The sequence below is a fragment of the Lissotriton vulgaris genome, chromosome 7 (assembly GCF_964263255.1).
Source record: "Lissotriton vulgaris chromosome 7, aLisVul1.2, whole genome shotgun sequence".
Lineage (NCBI taxonomy): Eukaryota > Metazoa > Chordata > Amphibia > Caudata > Salamandridae > Lissotriton > Lissotriton vulgaris.
Window position 1 is genome coordinate 791,732,230 of NC_141695.1, and position 19,514 is coordinate 791,751,743.

The 19,514-nt window shown below is 45.1% G+C and overlaps 1 protein-coding gene across 1 annotated transcript in view; it reads right to left on the reverse strand.

The window, feature by feature from the left end:
- The window catches only part of RNF213 (ring finger protein 213), a 2,876,335-nt gene that overhangs the window by 2,009,233 nt on the left and 847,588 nt on the right, over positions 1–19,514 (reverse strand). Inside the window, exon 14 of the mRNA XM_086931045.1 lies at positions 2,045–2,143. Within this exon, the coding sequence (XP_086787171.1) occupies positions 2,045–2,143 (99 nt within the window). The remainder of the gene's footprint in view (positions 1–2,044; positions 2,144–19,514) is intronic.

A 19,514-nucleotide genomic window follows, 5' to 3' on the forward strand; every position in this document is an offset into this window, starting at 1 on the left:
TATCTTTTTTCTCAATACGTGTATTAAGAATCCCGGCCCTGATGGGGTCTTTAAATATGTTGGGTGCGTGTTTAATTACCCCTTTAAGCATGGACCTTGTATGTATTATCTTATGGGACTGAGCAAAAGTGTCCTTTAAAAATTCTTCCTCAATGGGATCAGAATGTAGTGACATGTCATGGTATTGAGCAGCCCTATTAATAAGTTGGCTAAAACTATATTGTCATCTGGGGGTGATGGTTTAGAGGGGTATGCACCTGGATCAGGGATGTCTGGAGGATCTGCAGGATCATCATAATCTTCGCATGTATCTTATGGAGGGGTAGTGTTAACGTCATTAGGGTCCTCAAAGAGATAATTACCGTGTCCGTCCCCACCCCCTAAATCATCCTCATCTTGTGGTGAGAAGGGTGAGCTTGGAGACAATCTAGGAAATTGTGGAGGAGAGTGTATAGGTGATACAGGTTGAGCAGAAAGAATAGGAGAAGAGGGTCTTATAGGCGATGTTGCAAAGTCTCTCTTCTTAGTAGGCACCTCAGGTGTGTGTCAATCTTCCTCTTTTTTGCTGCAATAGTGGTAATATGGCCTGTTTTATGGTCCACCTGTAATGTTTTTTGGCTTGAGTCGACAGGATCTGGTCTAAAGAGTTCATCCTCGGGAGCTTTGAGCTCAGAGGGCTTTGAAGGTGGCGTGGAGTCAGAAATTTTCTTTGGAGTCGAGTCGTAACTTTTCTTCGGAGTTGAAGATTTCCGGTGCTTATCCGGTTCCAAGGTCTTACGGTGCCAAAGGGCTCGGTGCCGAGGCCTTCTTGGCTGGAATGGGATGTATCCCAGATTTTGGTACCGAAGGTGGTTTAAGGATAGCAATGTGGGGCTTACTCGTTCCCGATTGCTGGAAGGCTTTTCTTTTTTTCTACGGAGCCGGGCCCGAAGGCGGGGCTTCTGAAGCTTTTTTCTGGTCTCGAATAGGGCCTGCAGGCGAAGTCTTGAGTAGAACCTTTTGCTTGTCTGGTTGGGCAGGAGTAGGGACTTTTGAACTCACTCGTTGCCCTGGCGTGATGTCATCGGATCCGAAGTCACCCTCTTCAGACACGATCTCAAGTTCCTCTGAATCCTCTGCCTCTTAACATCGGGCCTTCATTGACGATGTCTTCCGGCACCGGTGCAGCTTGTTGAGCCAAGACGTGACATCGAGCTCAGCGATCCCAGATGGTCTTCTTCGATCGAAAAGAGGCATAGGTTTGGCAATCCTTTTCCTCATCTTCTGGCGATAGGCAAAGGTTGCACACCTTGTGATGATCACTGTGTGGAAATTTAGCTCCACACTGGGGGCATTTTTTAAATGGAGTACTTTACATGAGTCGTAGGCCCCAATGGCGTCGATAGGCCCAACTGCTTGCGTCGACTGCCGGAGTCGAAAAATATATGCTAGCGCGTCGAAGGCATCCGAAAGAGACAATACTGTAGAAGATGATAGGTTGGGTGTCAGAGAAAGTTTCGAAAATACAGTGCTGAGCCGGAGCGCAGCAAGTTTCATCCGAACCCGATTGCGGAAAAAACAATCTGGAGATGGAGTCAATGCCCATGCGCACCACTAACCAAAGGAGGAGTCACCTATCTCGTGCCTACAAAACTTCCCCAATAACAAAGTGCAAACATCCGAGCCCAACACCAGATGGTGATCTATGCCACAGTACACAATCTACAGCTCATGTTTCTCAAACACATTCTTTTACATTAAGAAGTATAATATCTGCTCCCGTGAATATAGAAGTCACATTTCTTTAATTTTTGTTATTCATGCATTCCTTCCTTTCAGGAAAAAGCGCCATGAAGCAATTGCACAGAAGCACGAGTGCTGTATAAAAATACTCGAATGAACAGGCTACTATTGTGCCTATTTTTCACTGCGCAACACATCTTGACATGTTTTTAAACTTCAGGCCTCCAAAGGCCTTTAGTTTGAGTGATCATAGGGTAAACGTTTAAACTGCAACAGTGCATTACTCATCTAGAAATCATGGCATGTGCATAAGAAACAGTACCTGTCGAATTCTCCCCTCCAGGTCTGCCAACAGTGACATTTTCCAAAGATCAGCCAGCTGCTTGCATGGTATAGTTATATTAACAAACCGATCCCAAATCTAAAATGGATTCAAATAGTTGACTTAAGCACGGCATAAAGTATTCACAAAAACAAGTAAATTCTCTTAAATATGTGAGAACATTCATTTATCAAGCTGAACATATGAAGCAGTAATAGCCAACTGGAGCAGAGACTGGGGTGTGTACCATAGAAGAAAGCTTGAGCCCTTAGTATGGCATTATTGGGAGTCAAAATGTATAGTTCTTGATGCAGTTAATGTTATGATATGGAGGATCATTGGAGAGATGAAAAATAGGTGTTGAATTCAGTCCTTCGTACTGTACCTCCAATGCTTCAATTTTGTATCCACTTGTGTCTCATTCCTTTGACCGTTCAACAAACTGTGTGCTCATGTGGGTGTGAGCATGTGTACATATCATGGAAAAAGCTTGTGTGTGAGTTTGTTGGACTAAAGACTCTCAGCTCAGACAGAGAAAAACATTCATTAATTGTAATGTGCATCTAATACAACACACAGTTTCACTACTTTCATATTTGCCTGTCATCCTGTTAAAATAAGTTTTTTAACTATAGGAAAGACAAAAATTATAACACTGTCTTTTAGTCCATATTATCCAAAAACAGTAACAAGAGATGTTCATCCCAGTGAATAAGAAGAGACTTGTGTTATGATATCAAATTGAACTCTTTTTCTTTTGCCTCACAGCTATACACAACAAACATTATTACACAGAGAAGTCAATCTACGGACACCCTCATAAAAGAGACCATTATCTTTGTATCGTAAATTGAAACATTCAGATAAAAAAAACATACTAGCAGAATCTAATATCTGGATTAACAACAAAGACACCAATAAGGCATCTGAATGGCAAGGGAAATTACAAGTCAGAGTGCTCACTTCATAACATTCTTCATGCATATTCCGTACTGACAACGGTGGCCATTCACCAGAAGAAAAAAAAACTTCACGCTCAAATCCCTTCACTCCCAAATAGCTAGTCTAAAAGGAAAATGCTACTTACCAGTATGCATCTGTTCTTAGCATGTAGAGCTATAGATCCCATACTTTTGCATTGATCGCCAATTGGTGTTGAGTTTGGATGTTTGCACTTTGTTATTGTAGAAGTCTTTGTAGTCAGGAGATAGGGGACTCCTCCTTTGGTTAGTATTTAGCATGGGCATCAATTCCATCTCCAGATTGTTTTCGCCATAAAGGGTGATGTTGGAGTTAGTTAGAACTAGAAAAGATGTCCATGTCTAATGTATCCAAGTAAGATAGTAATACAACACATTTAGGTGTCCTGGTGGGGCGGGTGGGCATATGCGGATCTACAGCTCTGCATGCCAGGAACAGATGCATAATTGTAGGTAGCATTTTCCGTTCGAGGCATATGAGCTGTAGATCACATACTTTTGCATAGACTATATAACAGTTACCCCGTGAGCAGTGGCTACCTATATGTGTTGCAGTAGTTTGAAAAAGTGTTCTTAGTACAGCCTGGCCCACACTAGCTAGTTGTTTTACATGCATATCGACACAGTAGTGTTTTGTGAAAGTGTGCGGAGTAGACCATATAGGACTTTGTTAAAGTCATCCATAGGGATATTTCCTAAGAATGCCATGGATGCCCCTATTTTGCGTGTGGAATGCGCTTTAGGGGGAATGGATAAGGTACGTTTCGCTGTTTGGTAGCATATTTGAATGCATGCAACGATCCACCTGGCAATTCCAGCCTTTGATATAGGATTGCCCTTATGTGGTGGTGCGAAAGCTATGAAAAGTTGTTTAGTTTTCCTGACACTTTTTATCTTTTCAATGTAGTTAAGAATAGCTCTTTTGACGTCAAGCGTATGAAGAGCCCGTTCAGCTACTAAGTCTGTTTGAGGGAAAAATACTGGGAGCTCAACAGACTGGTTAAGGTGGAATGGTGAAACTACTTTAGGTTCTTGTATGGTAAATGCCTGGAGTTCAGTTACTCTTCTGAGAGATGTGATGGCCACAAGGAAAGCCAGTTTCCATGTGAGGAATTACAATTCACATTTATGTAAAGGTTTAAATAGGGGACCCATGAGCCTATTAAGAACGTTTAGATTCCATACTGGAGAGGGTGGAATTCTGTGAGGAATCATCCTTTTAAGGCCTTCCCTGAATGCTTTGATGGGAGGTACCCTAAACAATGATAAGTGTTGTCTAATTTGTAAGTACTTGATAATCAAGGAGGTAGGGAGGGGGAATAAATGTCCATTTACTACCCCAGGGTAAGTATGTAGGTTATCAGGTGCGGAAATGGAAACTTGTTACAATTCTAAACCTTTGGATAGAAAACTCTATAGACAAAACCTTTAATAATACACTTGTAGATCTAGTAACTTAATCTATTACAAGTACCGCTTACGTTTTACTTCAATAGACTCACACCATTTATTAAATACTTTTAGGTGTTATTCTATTTTTTAACTTAAATTTTCACTCACCCTTACTTAGTGGGGGCATCTTACAAATCTCTGGACACTGCAATCAAGACCAGAGGAGCCTCTGGATGAGGCGGGCATCAAGCACGTACTATAGCACCCTATGATAAATGCCACAACTACAATGTGGGGCGGATGAAAGACATATACCGCAATACCGAGATACATTGAGTTTTTGAGGGTGCTATAGAGTTTTCTATTTTGTAAGTAAGCTGTTATAGCAGCAAGATGTAATCGTAAAGATGTGTAAGCCAAAATACATCTTTGTAGATGCAGGAGATAACAGATAATGTTTAAAGTTGAAGCATCTAGTGGACTGATTGTGTTATTATTGCAGTAAATAACAATTTCTTCCATTTAGCTGCATAGCATGCCATAGTGGTAGGACGTCTAGCTTCTTTAATGACATTCATACAGTCTGGTGGGAGATTGAGGTAACCAAACTTTAGGACTTCAGGAGCCAGATCGCTAGGTTTAGTTGAGCTAGTTCTGGATGTCTTATCTCTCCATGGTCTGTGTGAGAAGCTTTGAGGAAAGGTGCAGCTTTTGGTGCAAAACTACTAAGAGTTCTAGTAGTGTTGTGAACCATGGTTGTCGTCCCATGTTGGAGCAACCAGGATAATTTTGAGAAACTGTTGTTTGAGTTTGCGCACCAGCAACAGAATGAGCGGGAGAGGCGGAAAAGCATACACAAATCTGCCTGACCAGTTCATCCATATATCTTTTGAGGAATGGCGCATCTCCAAATGCTCTGTGCTAGGCATGAAACCTGCAGAGAGTGTGTCCCCCCCTGTTTTTGTATACAATACATTGCTGTCATGTTGTCCGTCCGGACGAGGACCGTTTTCTCTACGAGATGTTTCTGAAAAGACTTTAGGGCAAGAAATGTGGCCAGTAACTCCAGTTGATTAATGTGGAGGAGTTTTTGTTGAGGGGTCCACATACCTTGAATGGTCTGGTCCAAGAGATGAGCTCCCCAGCTGGTGAGTGATGCGTCCGCTGTTAGTACTCCTTGTGGAACCGGGTCTAAGAACGGCTACCCTTTGAAAAGATTTTGTGTGCTCCACCTTTGCAGAGAGCGATATGTGCAGCTGTCCACCAACACCAGATCTGTAAGATGACCTTGAGCTTGGTGCCACTGTTGTGCTAGATATTCTTGTAACAAACGCATTTGGAGTCTTGCGTAAGGGACAATTAAGAAGCAAGAGGCCATCATCCCTATTAACTGCATGAACACTCGAGCTGGTAGTGAGTGTTGTGGTTGAAATTTTGTTATGAGGGCTTGCATACTGGCTATCCTGGCTGGATTGGGGTATGAAAGGGCTTTGGAAGTATTTATTGTTGCACGTAGATATTGTTGGGCGTCGGAGATGTGACTTTGTGATGTTTATTGTGAATCCTACGTTGTGCAGCAGCTGGATTGTGTTGTGAATTTGATGTATACAAATGTAGCTGCGTGACTTGGCTTTTATGAACCAGTCGTCTAGGTAAGGAAACACATGAATGTGTTGTCTTCTTAAGTGGGCTGCTACCACTGCAAGCCATTTTGTGAAGACTCCGGGTGCTGTGTGACCCCGAATGGAAAGACTTTGAACTGGTAATGTTGTCCATCCACTACGAACCGTAGGTATCTTCTATGAGCAGGGTGAATAGGAATGTGGAAGTAGACATCCCTGTGATAGAGAGTGGCAAGGAAATCGCCTTGTTGCAGCAGACTGACCTTGTGGAAGTGGTCGGACTGTAAGTACAGGTTTAACGGTCTTAGGTCTAATGTTGGTCTGAGAGAGCCGTCTTTTTTGGGAATGAGGAAATAAAGGGAGTAAAGCCCTGTACCTTGCTGGTGTAGGGGAACTGGTTCTATTGCATGTTTTTGAAAGAGAGAGAGCCTCCTGCTTGAGAAACGTTAGATGTTCTGTGGACAATGGACGTTGTTTGGGAGGTATGTAGGGCAGGGGTAGAAGTAAAGTTCCAGGAAGTAACCATACTGGATAATTTGTCTTACCTACTGGTCTGTGGTGATGGAATTCCAGACAGGTAGGAACTGTGATAGTCTTTCCCCGACCGGATTGGAGTGGTCTGGGGGAAGTGGAGGGAAGTCACTGTTTTGTGGTGGGGGAGTTGCGGGTATTAGAACCACATCCTCTGCCCCTGTTGCTATTGCCTCTGTAAGTCTCTCTAATATCCTCTGCAGGGGAAGTTTGAGTGGGGTTTTTGTATGTTGAAGAAGTGTTTTCTCGGCCAGTTGTTTTGGAGGCGCCCCATATGAGCAGCGACAAAAGGAACTTCGGTACAAATGTTGGCATTATTGCCAAAGATGAGGACCTCCGTTTTACTGGAATTTAACTTCAAACAGTTGGTCATCATTCATGACTTGATTGCTTACATACAATCATGGAAACTTTTCCCTTTCTCTGCCTCCTGTCTGGGGTGTAGTGACACCACTATTTGGGTGTCATCCGTGTATGATGTCAACTGACATCCAAAGGATTTGATCATCTCCGCCAGTAGCGCCACATAAAAATTAAAAAGGGTAGGACTAAGCGATGAGTCCTGTGGTATTCCACATGGGAGGAAGAAAGGTTTAGAGCGGGTTTTATCAAGGTCCACTGTTTGAATTCTCTCTGTTAGCAAGAACTTCAGAAGGTTCAAAGCATTTCCTCGGACCCCACATGCTGACCAGCGGTCCATCAGAACATCGTGGTGGACTATATCGAAGGCCGCTAAGAGATCTAACATAATTAGCGCAGGCTTGCCTCCCTGGTCTAAAGTTTCTCTTAGTTTTTCTGTAGCTTTTACCAGGAAAGACTCTGTACTGTGTCCTGCCCTGAATCCATATTGAGTGGGGTCTAGTATGTTATTAGCTTGGACGAATGCGCAGAGTTTGGTGTCCATGGCTCTTTCTACCAGTTTTGCTGGCAGGGGTAGACGAGAAATTGGTTGGTAGTTGTTTGGGTCCTTAGGGTCAAGATTAGACTTTTTTTTAGCAGCGGGAGAATGGATGCTATTTTCCAACTTTTAGGGAACTGACCGGATTCAAACATAACGTTAAATATGGGGGTTAGTCCTGTAACTATGACATTGGGAACAAGGTTGATAACTGAAACTGGGTAGGGATCATAGGGGGGTCCCAATGTAGTGGAGGCAAGGAGGCTCATTGTGTCAGGCTTCTCTAGTGGTTAAAAGAGATCAAGAGTTGGTTGTGAATCGGTTGTAATGGGTGCCTATGTCTCCAGTCTGGGGGAGGCTAAATGCAAAGAAGATTGCCACATTCTTTTTACAAACGGTGGAAGCTATTTCCTCACAAAGTTCATGACTACTCTGAGTAGGTAGAGTGCAAGGGGTAGCCAATTTAGCTACTGTCTGAAAAAGTTCTTTGGAGGACGATTCTGCCTGTAAAATTTTATCTGTAAAATAGATCTTTTTGGTGTTGAACAGTGTTTTTTTTATATTGGAGAAGGCTATGTTTAAGTGACTCTTTATCTATGAGTTTATAGCCTCTCCTCCAGCAGCGTTCTAAGCACTTACAGGCAAGCTTGTGCTTCCTTAGTTAGTCAGTAAACAAAGGGGCTGAAGGCTGAGCATGTTTGGCGGCCCAAAGTTTTACCGGGCCTAGGTTATGACATGCTGGGTCCACCCACTCTGTATAAAAGGCAGTGGCCTTGTCTACTTCGATAGGAAGGGCGGGGCCATTGCCATGAGAAGCGCTTCTAGCACTGGGCTCTGAATTTTCCCCCATGCTCTTGTATCTACCTTTTTTTTTCTCCTACCTTCTCATGAACGGAATCGGGGGGTCTCTTCAAATTGGATAGCAACATGATCTGATCAAGAAAGAGGTCGCATCTCGGTACAAGATAGTGGTGGGTTGTTGGAACAAATCCCATCTAGGGTGTGCCCTGCAACACGAGTGGGGTAGTCTACAAGTTGCTTGAGACCTCCAATATTAATCACCTCTACCAAGTAAGTTGTTTCTGGATCAGAAAGTGCTTCCAGATGGAAGTTGAAACCCCCCAGGATCGTGTGGGAATCAGCACAAAACCCATACTCTAACAGAGTCCCAACTGCCACTAAAAAAGCACTTCTGGGGCCTGCAGGACGATAATGGATGGTGTAGCAAGAAGTCCAGACAGATTGATGTGGTTCAGGATGATTTATTGGAGATATGTAGATGAGCCTCACCAGGAGCAGCCAGCATGCTGGTCAGCCCCATCTCAACTGCGGCTTTTCTTGACAGACACCCAACATTCCGTAATACATCATCATACTGTAACATTCCACTGGCTGAGCATGTGGTTGAAAATGGCATGCATAAACGTGGACAGGAAACCAGGATACTACACATCTCCTTTTCTTATATAACAAAACAAAAGAGATCGAAACCAAAGATAGAAAATGAAAGCACCAATGATTACCTCCAGACACACCTACTGGCCAGACAGGTATGCTAGGAGGCAAAGCATAGCATGAGAAATAAGGAAAACAGAGAAGAACAGGATAGAATAAAAATAAAATCACTCATGCTTCACAGTTATAAAATTCTAACTATGTGAGGGTAAAAATGTACCCAAAGTAATTGAGTATAGGGCTAAAACCCATGAACAAATCCTACCCTGAGGAAACGGGGCAAAAAGCAATAGAGCGTCGGACTAGACCTGCAATTTAAAGAGAGACTAGGCCCGTGTAAATAAAACCTCATAAAGAGGTCACATGATGTGCACTGTAATATTGAGACTTTAACCCATATGACACATCCGGAGTTGGGTAACCGTATTGATACTCCATGTAAGGACAACCTCATATTGAGGTCACATGCCGTGCACTGTAATGGAACTAAAGTCAGTTTCAGTTTATAACTTTATTCGAATGTTTTAAAAACATCATAAAAGTATACAGTTAAAACATTACATATACATGATAAACAATGTGATGAGCGGGGATAGCCTTGTCACATGATGTGGGAATTGCTGCACATGAATTTACGGGAAAACCATACTAAGTCTAGCTCTAATGGATTTCAGAATAAAAGTAGCAGTAAAAAACATATATCTGGGCTTGAAAGTGAGAAAAGAAGCCTCATAGCGTTACCTGTGGTATACATGGAGTATTTAAGGAACATAGGCTTAAGATAACAAATACGCTGCGCTCTATACAAAGGACAAAGTAGAAAAAAGTGCGGTGTGCTTTGTTTGGTAAAACCGTCACATGGACAAGGAGTAACTGGGTGAGATTTCATTGTTGGGAAGGCAACCAGGTTATGAGCTATACCTAATCTCAATCTTGATAGAACAAACTGATGAGACTGTCTGTGGATAACATTAAGGTACATGGGAATACCACGACTATCATCTTTCAGTGAGTAATAAAAAGTATGTGTGGAATATTCTCTGGTAGCATAGCTTCGCACTTCCGATTTCGCCCTAAGATAATCATTTTTTAGTTCCTGCTTGCTCAGAGAATTCAAACAGGTGGGGTCGTTACATATGTCCATGTCAAACAGGTCCTTAACAATTGAAATCACATATTTTAACCATGGGATACTTAAAACTTTATCCAAGAGTAAGCAGTCCTTGATAATGTCTTTGGTAAAGGCAGTTTCCGTCTTGGTAAAAATAGATTTCCATACAAGCAATGGCCTTAGACCGGTAAGATCGGACAGGTAATCCATATCTAGTTCTGAATGAGTTAAAACAGTATATGCCGAGGGGGGAAGACAAAGCAGTCGTTTGATGAACTAGTTTTCTTCAATTTGTAGCGCCCTCGCACTGCAGTGTCCCCACACCCCCGAACCATACAGTGCTATCGAGGTACATCTGTGTTTGTATATAGTCAGCATGTCAACAATACGGCGGCTTCCTACTTTAGAAGCAAAGCGGAAGACGCCTAGGGATGCTTTCCCCATTCTGGCTTTGACATTTATCTCCTCTGGAGCCCACGATCCTCTGTCATTAAAAGTAACACCCAAATAACAAAAATTGGTAACAGTTTCAATATGGTTTTCCTTAAAACAAAAAGGTTTAAAAAGTTTCAGCTTTTTCCCACACACCATGACAAAAGTTTTAGAATTATTGATTTTAAGTTTCCTTCTCTGTATAAAATCATAGAACCCGTCCATCAGTTTTTGGAGGCCTATAGGGGTCCTAGAGAGTAGGACCGTATCGTCGGCATAGAGTAATACCGGTATGGGAGTGCCTCCAGCTTGGGGGGCATCAGCATGGATTTGCTTTAATTCTTGCTCAACCGAGTTAATGAAGAGCGAGAAAAGCAACGGGGCCAATACACATCCCTGTCGTATACCAGATCTTACTCTAATCTTTCGTGTGCACTCCCCCACTGGACCATAGCGGATTTGGGCAGATAAATTTGAGTAGAGTGTGGCTAAAAAATGAATAATGTCAGGGGGGGGCTCCCATACCCAATAAAGTTGTCCATAACAAGGCATGGTCGACCAGATCAAATGCGCTAGAAAGATCCGCGAAACACGAAAATAGTGATCCCGGTTTGGCCTTGGTATACTTCCCTATTAAAAGGTTCAGGTTGATGCATTGTTCAATCGTACCAAGGCCCTTTCTAAAGCCATATTGGGATGGGGCAAGAATATGGTTATCTAAGGCCCAATCTTCCAAACGTGCTAACAGGACCCTACTCATGATTTTTAGTGAGGAATCCAGAAGGGAGATAGGGCGGTAGTTCTTAGCCTCTCCTCTATCCCCCTTCTTATAGATTGGGATAATAATGGATTCACCCCAGGTAGAGGGAGTCCTGTTATCCATAGCGGCGTTAAAAGCTATGGTCAATAATGGACTCCAGAGAGCTGGATTGAATTTGTATAGGTCGATTGGTACCCCATCTGGACCCGGAGCCTTTCCCCCTTTACTGTTCATTATTGCTATATCCACCTCGTGAATCATGATTCTCGGAGTTTCAACTGGGGTAATACAGTTAAAATAAGAATTATCATTGGGTTCTCCAGTTGGGTCAAAGATCCCTGAGAAGTGGGACACCCAGCCATCTTCACTAACTTGGGCGGTAAGAACAGGGAATTCCTCTTTTTGTAGGAATGGGCTATTGATGGTACTCCAGAACAGTTTGCTGTCCCGGAGAGCTGCAGCTTTGCTCAGATCTTCCCAGGCTATTTCTCTTAGTTCTTGTTTCCTGAGTTTTAGCTCATTTTTGTAATTAGCCCTCAGGGATGTGACTGCTTCCCTGTCTCTGGGGGTGATGGAGAGGGCAAGTTTAAGGGCTTTTAGTGCCCTTGTACATGCTTGGTTAAACCAACCCTGTGTATCCCGTTTAGTTTTGGCCTTCTTTGTGGTGAGGGTTTGCTTGATTATGGCGCCCAATTTCTCAAAGTTATTTACAGATTGTTCTGGGGGGGCTTCCGTATCAAGGCAACTAAGTATCGTATTTAGGCCAGCTTTCACAACACTACGATGTAGATTCTCTGATTTTTCCCCACACCACTTGATGCGAGTCCCATTTGGTCTACATGGAATAATGTCGTCAACCACCCTACCGGAAAATACATTCCTAAGGAGCTCGCAGTATATGACCATGGTAAGAGCATTGTGGTCGCTCAGACCGAGGTCTACAATCTGTGGGACCGAACAATGGGGAGCTACCCGGTTGGAAATGAGCAGAAAATCAATGATGGAGGTAGTATTTCTCCCCGTGAAGGTGGGCGCCAAGTTACCCTCATTATCAGGGGCATGTTGGTGAATGGATACATCAGTTTTTAACATCAGGTTGTTAAGGGAAGTACCGTATGGAGAGTGTAAAAAGTGTAGTAGATTCTCCCCATTGTCCCCATCGTATCAACATGTGGTTGAATAGGAGTGGGGGCAAGTTCTGATGTTAAAGTCTCCCCCCCACACAATATCATAGGATACAGCCGATTTGCAGAGAATTGGGTCCAAAACAGATTCAAGTTCGTCTACTACAGTAGTACTGGAAGGGTCAAAGGTGCTATTGTAGTGGTTAATCAATAATACATTTCTGTCCCTGCCTACCAATATTTCCAGGATTTGCGAATGGGACCCCACTATATGACTTTTCCTTACATGTATAGGGAGGTGTACAGATAATAGGATCAGTAATCCACCTTTGGCCCTCCCCATTACAGATTCCACCGCATTACAGTTGTATTAAACAAATCCATCATAGAAAATATCTTCCACCGACCACGTTTCTTGCAGACACAAAATGTCAAAGTCCAAAATATGCTCCCTCCAACCCAAGGCTGAAGCTTTTTGCCGCCACCCAGCAATGTTCCAGCTCGCCAATGAATATCCCTTTAACCTTTGGTCCTGTACTGTTTTAGTGTGAATAGATGGGATAGAAGGTATAGTATGGGTCGTATCGGGAGGAATCAGGTCCGGTTCGGGGGAAATAGCTGGGGTAGGAATGGTGGGAATGGTTTCCAAGCATTGTGTAGTAAGGGCCATAACGGGTGGGATATGGTCCGGTTTGGTGGAGATAGCTGGGGTAGGAAGGGTTTCCAAACATTGAGTTGGTAATTTAACCATAGGTAGGGCTTCAATGTTAGCTGGGAGGAACTAAAGTCAATACTACACTCCCTGTGTGGGATAAAAGTATAATAGAAGATTGTACCTGAACAAGACGTACCCCTCAACGTGAGGGAGATTAGCTATGGTCTGGTAGCGTATTCCCGAAAATAGATATCATAAATTGAATGGGACTAACATCCATACATACACAAATTCCCTATGTGAGGGAAGAAACCGTAAAAAGTACAAGTGGGCAAATTTACATAGAGCAAATGGGATTAACACCCATTGCCTCCCTACGCAGGGAAAACTGCATGCATGCAAGTAAATTGAAATAATATAATAATCAAACTCTTGAAGGAGTGTACAAAGGGTGCATATATGTATCCTGTTGTGCCCACAAATAAGAACATACAATCCTATGAAGGATAAAACTTGAGAAAACAGTAACATCATGCAATGTACAACAAGCCCAGAAATAGAAAAAATATAGTAAAAAAGGCTTAAATTACCATACGCATTAACATTTCATTTGAAGAGACTTACAACAACGTGTGTACATGTCACTGTACCCATGTGACACACACCAGTGTTTGAACCAACAGACTTGAAGAGATAGTCCGGAGAGGACTTAAACTATTAAGTTTCTTATGCACAATCTAGTCATCTAAAAAAAAAGTTCATTTTCTTGTAGAGTCCTTCTACGATGTGTATAAATTGATGAATACAGGCACTGTCTCGAAAAATGTAGTCGGAATGGCAAAGGTGTGACTTTTTCAACATGAGTACTTCTCCGATGAGTAGACTTGCTTAACAAATTGAGCTGTCAACCCACCTTAAACAAGTCAAAGACGAATTGTTATGTTATTTTGAACTTCTAAAGCGCACAGCTACTCAAAGTGTCCCGGCGTTAGTTCCTGGTGGGAAAGAATGCCCGATTGTCTGAACTAAAACAGCAAAGTCTTGAGTTTCTTTTTAAAAATCAATGGGTCTTGAGTGGTCCGCAAGGCTAAAGGCAGCATATTCAAGGCCAGGCCAGCCCTACGCACAAAAGAGTTGCCACCAAGTCGCTGGCGCTTAAACTTCGGGGTCTGCATCAACCATTTGGCAGAGGACCGAAGCAGACGCCCAAGCACATAGAAGGCATATCTCCTTTGTAGGTATAAGGGGCCGGTACCATACAGGGCCCAATGGGCAATAGAAGAAATGCGTTACTTACCTGTAACAGCAGTTATCCAGTATTGGTGTCTTTCATAGATTCACATGCCTGAATCATTCCCCGTCGTCGAGACGGGAGCCTCCGGTAAATAAAAAAGTAATGTCCTATAGACATACATAGAGAAAATAGGCCTAAGGGCCTCCCCTTAGTAGCCTTTCTTTGTCCTTATGTAAAAAGGACCAAACTGTCACAGTGAGCCAATCAGCTCCGACCTCCCTCTAGAACCTTCCTGGGAGGAGCCTCAGTCCCTCAGATTTTCGTACGCACCCAGCTAGGTTGGCGTAATATTGTCCGAGAGGGATGTGAGTCCTTCCAGGGGAGGCGGGAGGGTTGCATGTGAATCTATGAAAGACACCAATACTGGATAACTGCTGTTACAGGTAAGTAACGCATTTCTTATCCAGTATTTGGGTGTCTTTCATAGATTCACATGCCTGAATCAGAATAGCTAGCAGTTAGATATGCACATTTGTGAAGTAATGTCGCTCTGCAGTCATGTTAGACAATGCATATATTATCACATAACATGGAATGATAGCATAAGTAAAATACCACAAGAGCAAAGAATGTGCATACATGGATGGCGGGATGTAGGAAGGCTCACCTCACTGAAAGAGATGGCGAAGCACCGCCTGGCCCACTGCCGCATCCTTCTGAAGTTCGATATCCAGGCAGTAGTGTCTGGAGAAAGTGTGCGGTGACTTCCAGGTCGCCGCTCTGCATATGTCCAAGATTGGCACCCCAGCGAACAGTGCTGCTGACGTGGACATCGCCCTGGTGGAGTGAGCAGTAACATGATCAGTCAAAGGCCGTCCGGCCTTGTCGTGGCAGAATGCAATCGCCGAGGAGATCCATCTCGAGATGCTTTGCTTCGTGAGAGGCAGGCCCATTCTTGGACTGCTGTATGCCACGAACAGTTGTGAAGATTTCCTGATAGTCTTAGTTTTATCCAGGTAGAACTTTAGGCATCGTTGGAGATCCAAAGAATGCAGTGCCCTTTCTGCTGCTGTGGAAGGGTTCGCAAAGAAGGACCTAAGGACAATTGGTTCATTGAGATGAAAGTCCGAGGGCACCTTTGGTATGAATTTAGGGTTTGGTCTCAGCACCACTCTGTCCTGTCTGAACTGCATATATGGTTCCTGAATGGACAAAGCCTGCAGCTCGCTTACTCTCCTGGCCGATGTTAAAGCGAGCAAGAGCGCCGTTTTCCAGGAGATGTATTTAATAGATGCTCGATGAATGGGTTCAAACGGACGTCTCATGAGTTGGTTGAGTACTAGATTCAGTTGCCATGTCGGAGGGACTTTCCGAGGCCTTGGAAAGGATCTGTAGAGCCCCTTCAGGAATTGCTTGACTAGCCTATTTGACCACAGAGAAGGTCCCGTGAAAGTTCTGGTGAACCTAGAGATAGCAGCCAAGTGAACCTTAATGGATGCATGTGCCAGTCCTGATTGTGCTAAATGTAGAAGGTATGGCAATATCTGTTCAGGGGTGACAGCGAGTGGTCACAGGCCCTGGTCTGAACACCAAAGGCAGAACCTTGAGAGAGTAGGTTTTGTTCGTACTGTCCGCTCTCGCTTTCGCCAGGACATCCCTGCAGTCCTGTGGGATATTTAGGTCACAGACCTCTCTGTGCTCAGGAGCCAGGCTGGTAACCTGAGCGATTGCAGGTTCGGGTGTTGCACCTGCCCGTGTGCCGCTTCAGAGGAATCGGTGTCCTGATGGAGAGGCGATGAAGATCCGAGAACCAGTCCTGCCTCGGCCAGAACGGGGCAATTAGGATCAGGGTACAAGGCTCCGCCTTCATCTTCCGGAGAACCCTGGGAATCATCAGAAATGGTGGAAACGCGTACGCAAATACGCTGAACCAACCGATGGAAAAAACATTTCCGAGTGACCTTGGTTGGGGACGCCAGCTTGCGTAGTTTGGGCATTTGGCGTTCTCCTTGGTGGCAAACAGGTCGATTCCTGGGGCCCCCCATTCTGAGAATATGTGATCCAGCGTACTCTTGTCGAGCTCCCATTCGTGGGAGAGGGATTTCTGTCGGCTTAGGGCGTCGGCAATGGTGTTGTCCTCGCTCGGGACATAGTCCGCCCTGAGCGTGATCCCATGGAGTACAAGCCAGTTCCAGATCTTTTGCGACTCGCGTGATAGAGTGAGCGAACGCGTTCCTCCCTGTTTGTTGAGATAGTGCATCGTCGTGGTGTTGTCCGTTCTGACAAGCACCTGGGAGTTCTGGATGCGTGGTAAAAAGGCATGTAGTGCTAGATACACAGCCCTTAGTTCCCGAAGATTGATATGGAGTTGCTTCTCCTGAATTGTCCATTTGCCGCTTATTTGGAGATCCTGGAGGACAGCTCCCCAGCCTTCCAGGGGTGCATCCGTGGTGATCACCAGAGGTGCTGCTGGAAGTAGGAATGGCAGTCCTATAGACAAATTCCTGTGATTTCTCCACCATTCCAGGCTCTTGGATATTTGTGGTGTTATCTTCACAATGTCCTCGAAAGAACCTGTACTCTGTGTCCATTGGTTCGTGAGGGCTTCTTGCAATGGGCGCATCCTGAGTCTGCAGTGAGGGATGATGAGTATACAAGAAGACATCATTCCTAGGAGTGATTTGTAGGTTCGAACTCTTAGGGACTTCCTTGATGCCACAGCCGTGGCCAGAGATATTATCCTGTTTTTCCTGTCCCTTGAAGGAAATGTCCTTGCGCATTCCGTGTTCAAGGTCGCCCCGAGGAAGGTGATGTTTCTTGTTGGGGTCAGTCAGGATTTCTCGTGATTGAGAGTCAATCCTAGCTGGTGAAAAAGATTGGTGCAGGCACTGGAGGATTTGGTCGAGCCTGCAGCTGAAGGTGCCGTTACCAGCCAGTCGTCGAGGTAGGGGAAGACTTGGTGACCCATTTGACGCAGGAAAGCTGCCACAGGTGAAAGGCACTTGGTGAAAATCCGCGGTGCCGATTTGAGGCCAAACGGTAGGACTTTGAATTGGTAGTGCTGCCCTGCCACCTCGAATCTCAGGAATTTTCTGTGCCCCTTGAGAATCGGGATGTGGTAGTAGGCATCCTGGAGATCCAAAGATGTCATAAAATCTCCTTTTTCCAGTATGCCTAGTATTTCTTGTATCGTCACCATCCTGAACGACTAACTCTTCAGGAAAGAGTTTAGTGCTTTGAGGTCTATTATGGGCCTCCACTCTTTCTCCTTCTTGCGTATAAGAAAGAAGCGGGAATAGAATCCTTTCCCTCTTTGAGACGAATGAACTTGCTCGATCGCTCCTTTCTTCAACATCGCAGATATTTCCTGGAGCAGCAGGCGTAGATGTTTGTGCGGAAGCCTGCGGGGAGGGGTTGCTCCAGCCAACTGGCGGAACCTTGTCATTGCGATATCCATCGCGCAATCTATAGTTTCTGACTATAGATTCTCCACCATCTAGCAGAATCCTCTTTGGATGAATCTGGCAATTCCGACAGGTATGTGGCTATGTGTGCCCACAATTGTCTATGATAGCGTCCCAAGAGCGCTAGGGCATTCGCGGCCTTTACCATCATTGAGGAAAACCTGTTCCCAATGTTGTCCACTCTTTTTTCCCCCTTATCAGGAGGAAGCGACAAAGGGGCCGAAGGATTCCTGGAGTTCTTCTGGGTCGTCTATGTCACTACGCAGTCCGGCTTAGGATATCCTGTTAAACACACCAGTGCTGTATCTGGCGCCCTATACCCCTTCTGACTATAGGTAATCGATAATCGGTAATGACCTTAATGCTTTCTTGAGAGGTTCTATGAAGTCATACAAGAAGCAGTCCTGTTCTTGAGAGGCAATTGAGATCTTAAAACGTTGAGCAGTCTTCTCTACCACCTTATAAGAGATTCCAGAATTGTCGGAATTTCCCTCGTCGACGAGCCAGTCGACGAGATCGCAGTCATAGACAATGCCGTCGTAGACGAGCAGTCATAGACGAGGCCGTCGTAGACGACGCCATATACGATCCATTGTAGACGAGCCATCTTAGATGAGGCCGTCGTAGACGAAGCCATCATAGACGAGGCCCTCATAGACGAGGCCCTCATAGACGAGGCCCTCATAGACGAGGCCCTCATAGACGAGGCCCTCATAGACGAGGCCCTCATAGACGAGGCCCTCATAGACGAGGCCCCCATAGACGAGGCCCCCATAGACGAGGCCCCCATAGATGAGGCCCCCATAGACGAGGCCCCCATAGACGAGGCCCTCATAGACGAGGCCCTCATAGACGAGGCCCTCATAGACGAGGCCCTCATAGACGAGGCCCTCATAGACGAGGCCCTCATAGACGAGGCCCTCATAGACGAGGCCCTCATAGACGAGGCCCTCATAGACGAGGCCCTCATAGACGAGGCCCTCATAGACGAGGCCCTCATAGACGAGGCCCTCATAGACGAGGCCCTCATAGACGAGGCCATCATAGACTAGGCCATCATTGACTAGGCCATCATTGACTAGGCCATCATAGACGAGGCCATCATAGACGAGGCCACCATAGACGAGGCCACCATAGACGAGGCCACCATAGACGAGGCCACCATAGACGAGGCCACCATAGACGAGGCCACCATAGACGAGGCCACCATAGACGAGGCCATCATAGACGAGGCCATCATAGACGAGGCCATCATAGACGAGGCCATCATAGATGAGGCCATCATAGACGAGGCCATCATAGACGAGGGCCTCGTCGACGCCGTAGACAGGCCGTCATAGCCGAGCAGTCATAGACGAGGTCGTCGATGGCGATGCCGTCGTAGACGAGCCATCGAAGACGAGCCCTCGTAGATGAATCCATCGTAGACGAGGCCATCGTAGACTAGGTCAATGTAGACGAGGCCAACGTCAACGCCGTAGACAGGCCGTCGTAGACGAGCAGTCATAGACGAGCCATCGTAGACAAGCCATCGTAGATGAGGCCATCGTAGACAAGCCATCGTAGATGAGGCCATAGTAGACAAGCCATCGTAGATGACGCCATCATAGATGAGGCCATCATAGATGAGGCCATCATAGATGAGGCCCTCATAGACGAGCAGTCATAGACGAGGCCGTCGTCGACGCTCTCGTCGTCGACGCTCTCATCGTAGACGAGCCATCGTAGACGAGCCATCGTAGACGAGCCATCGTAGACGAGCCATCGTAGACGAGCTATCGTAGACGAGCTATCGTAGACAAGGCCATCGTA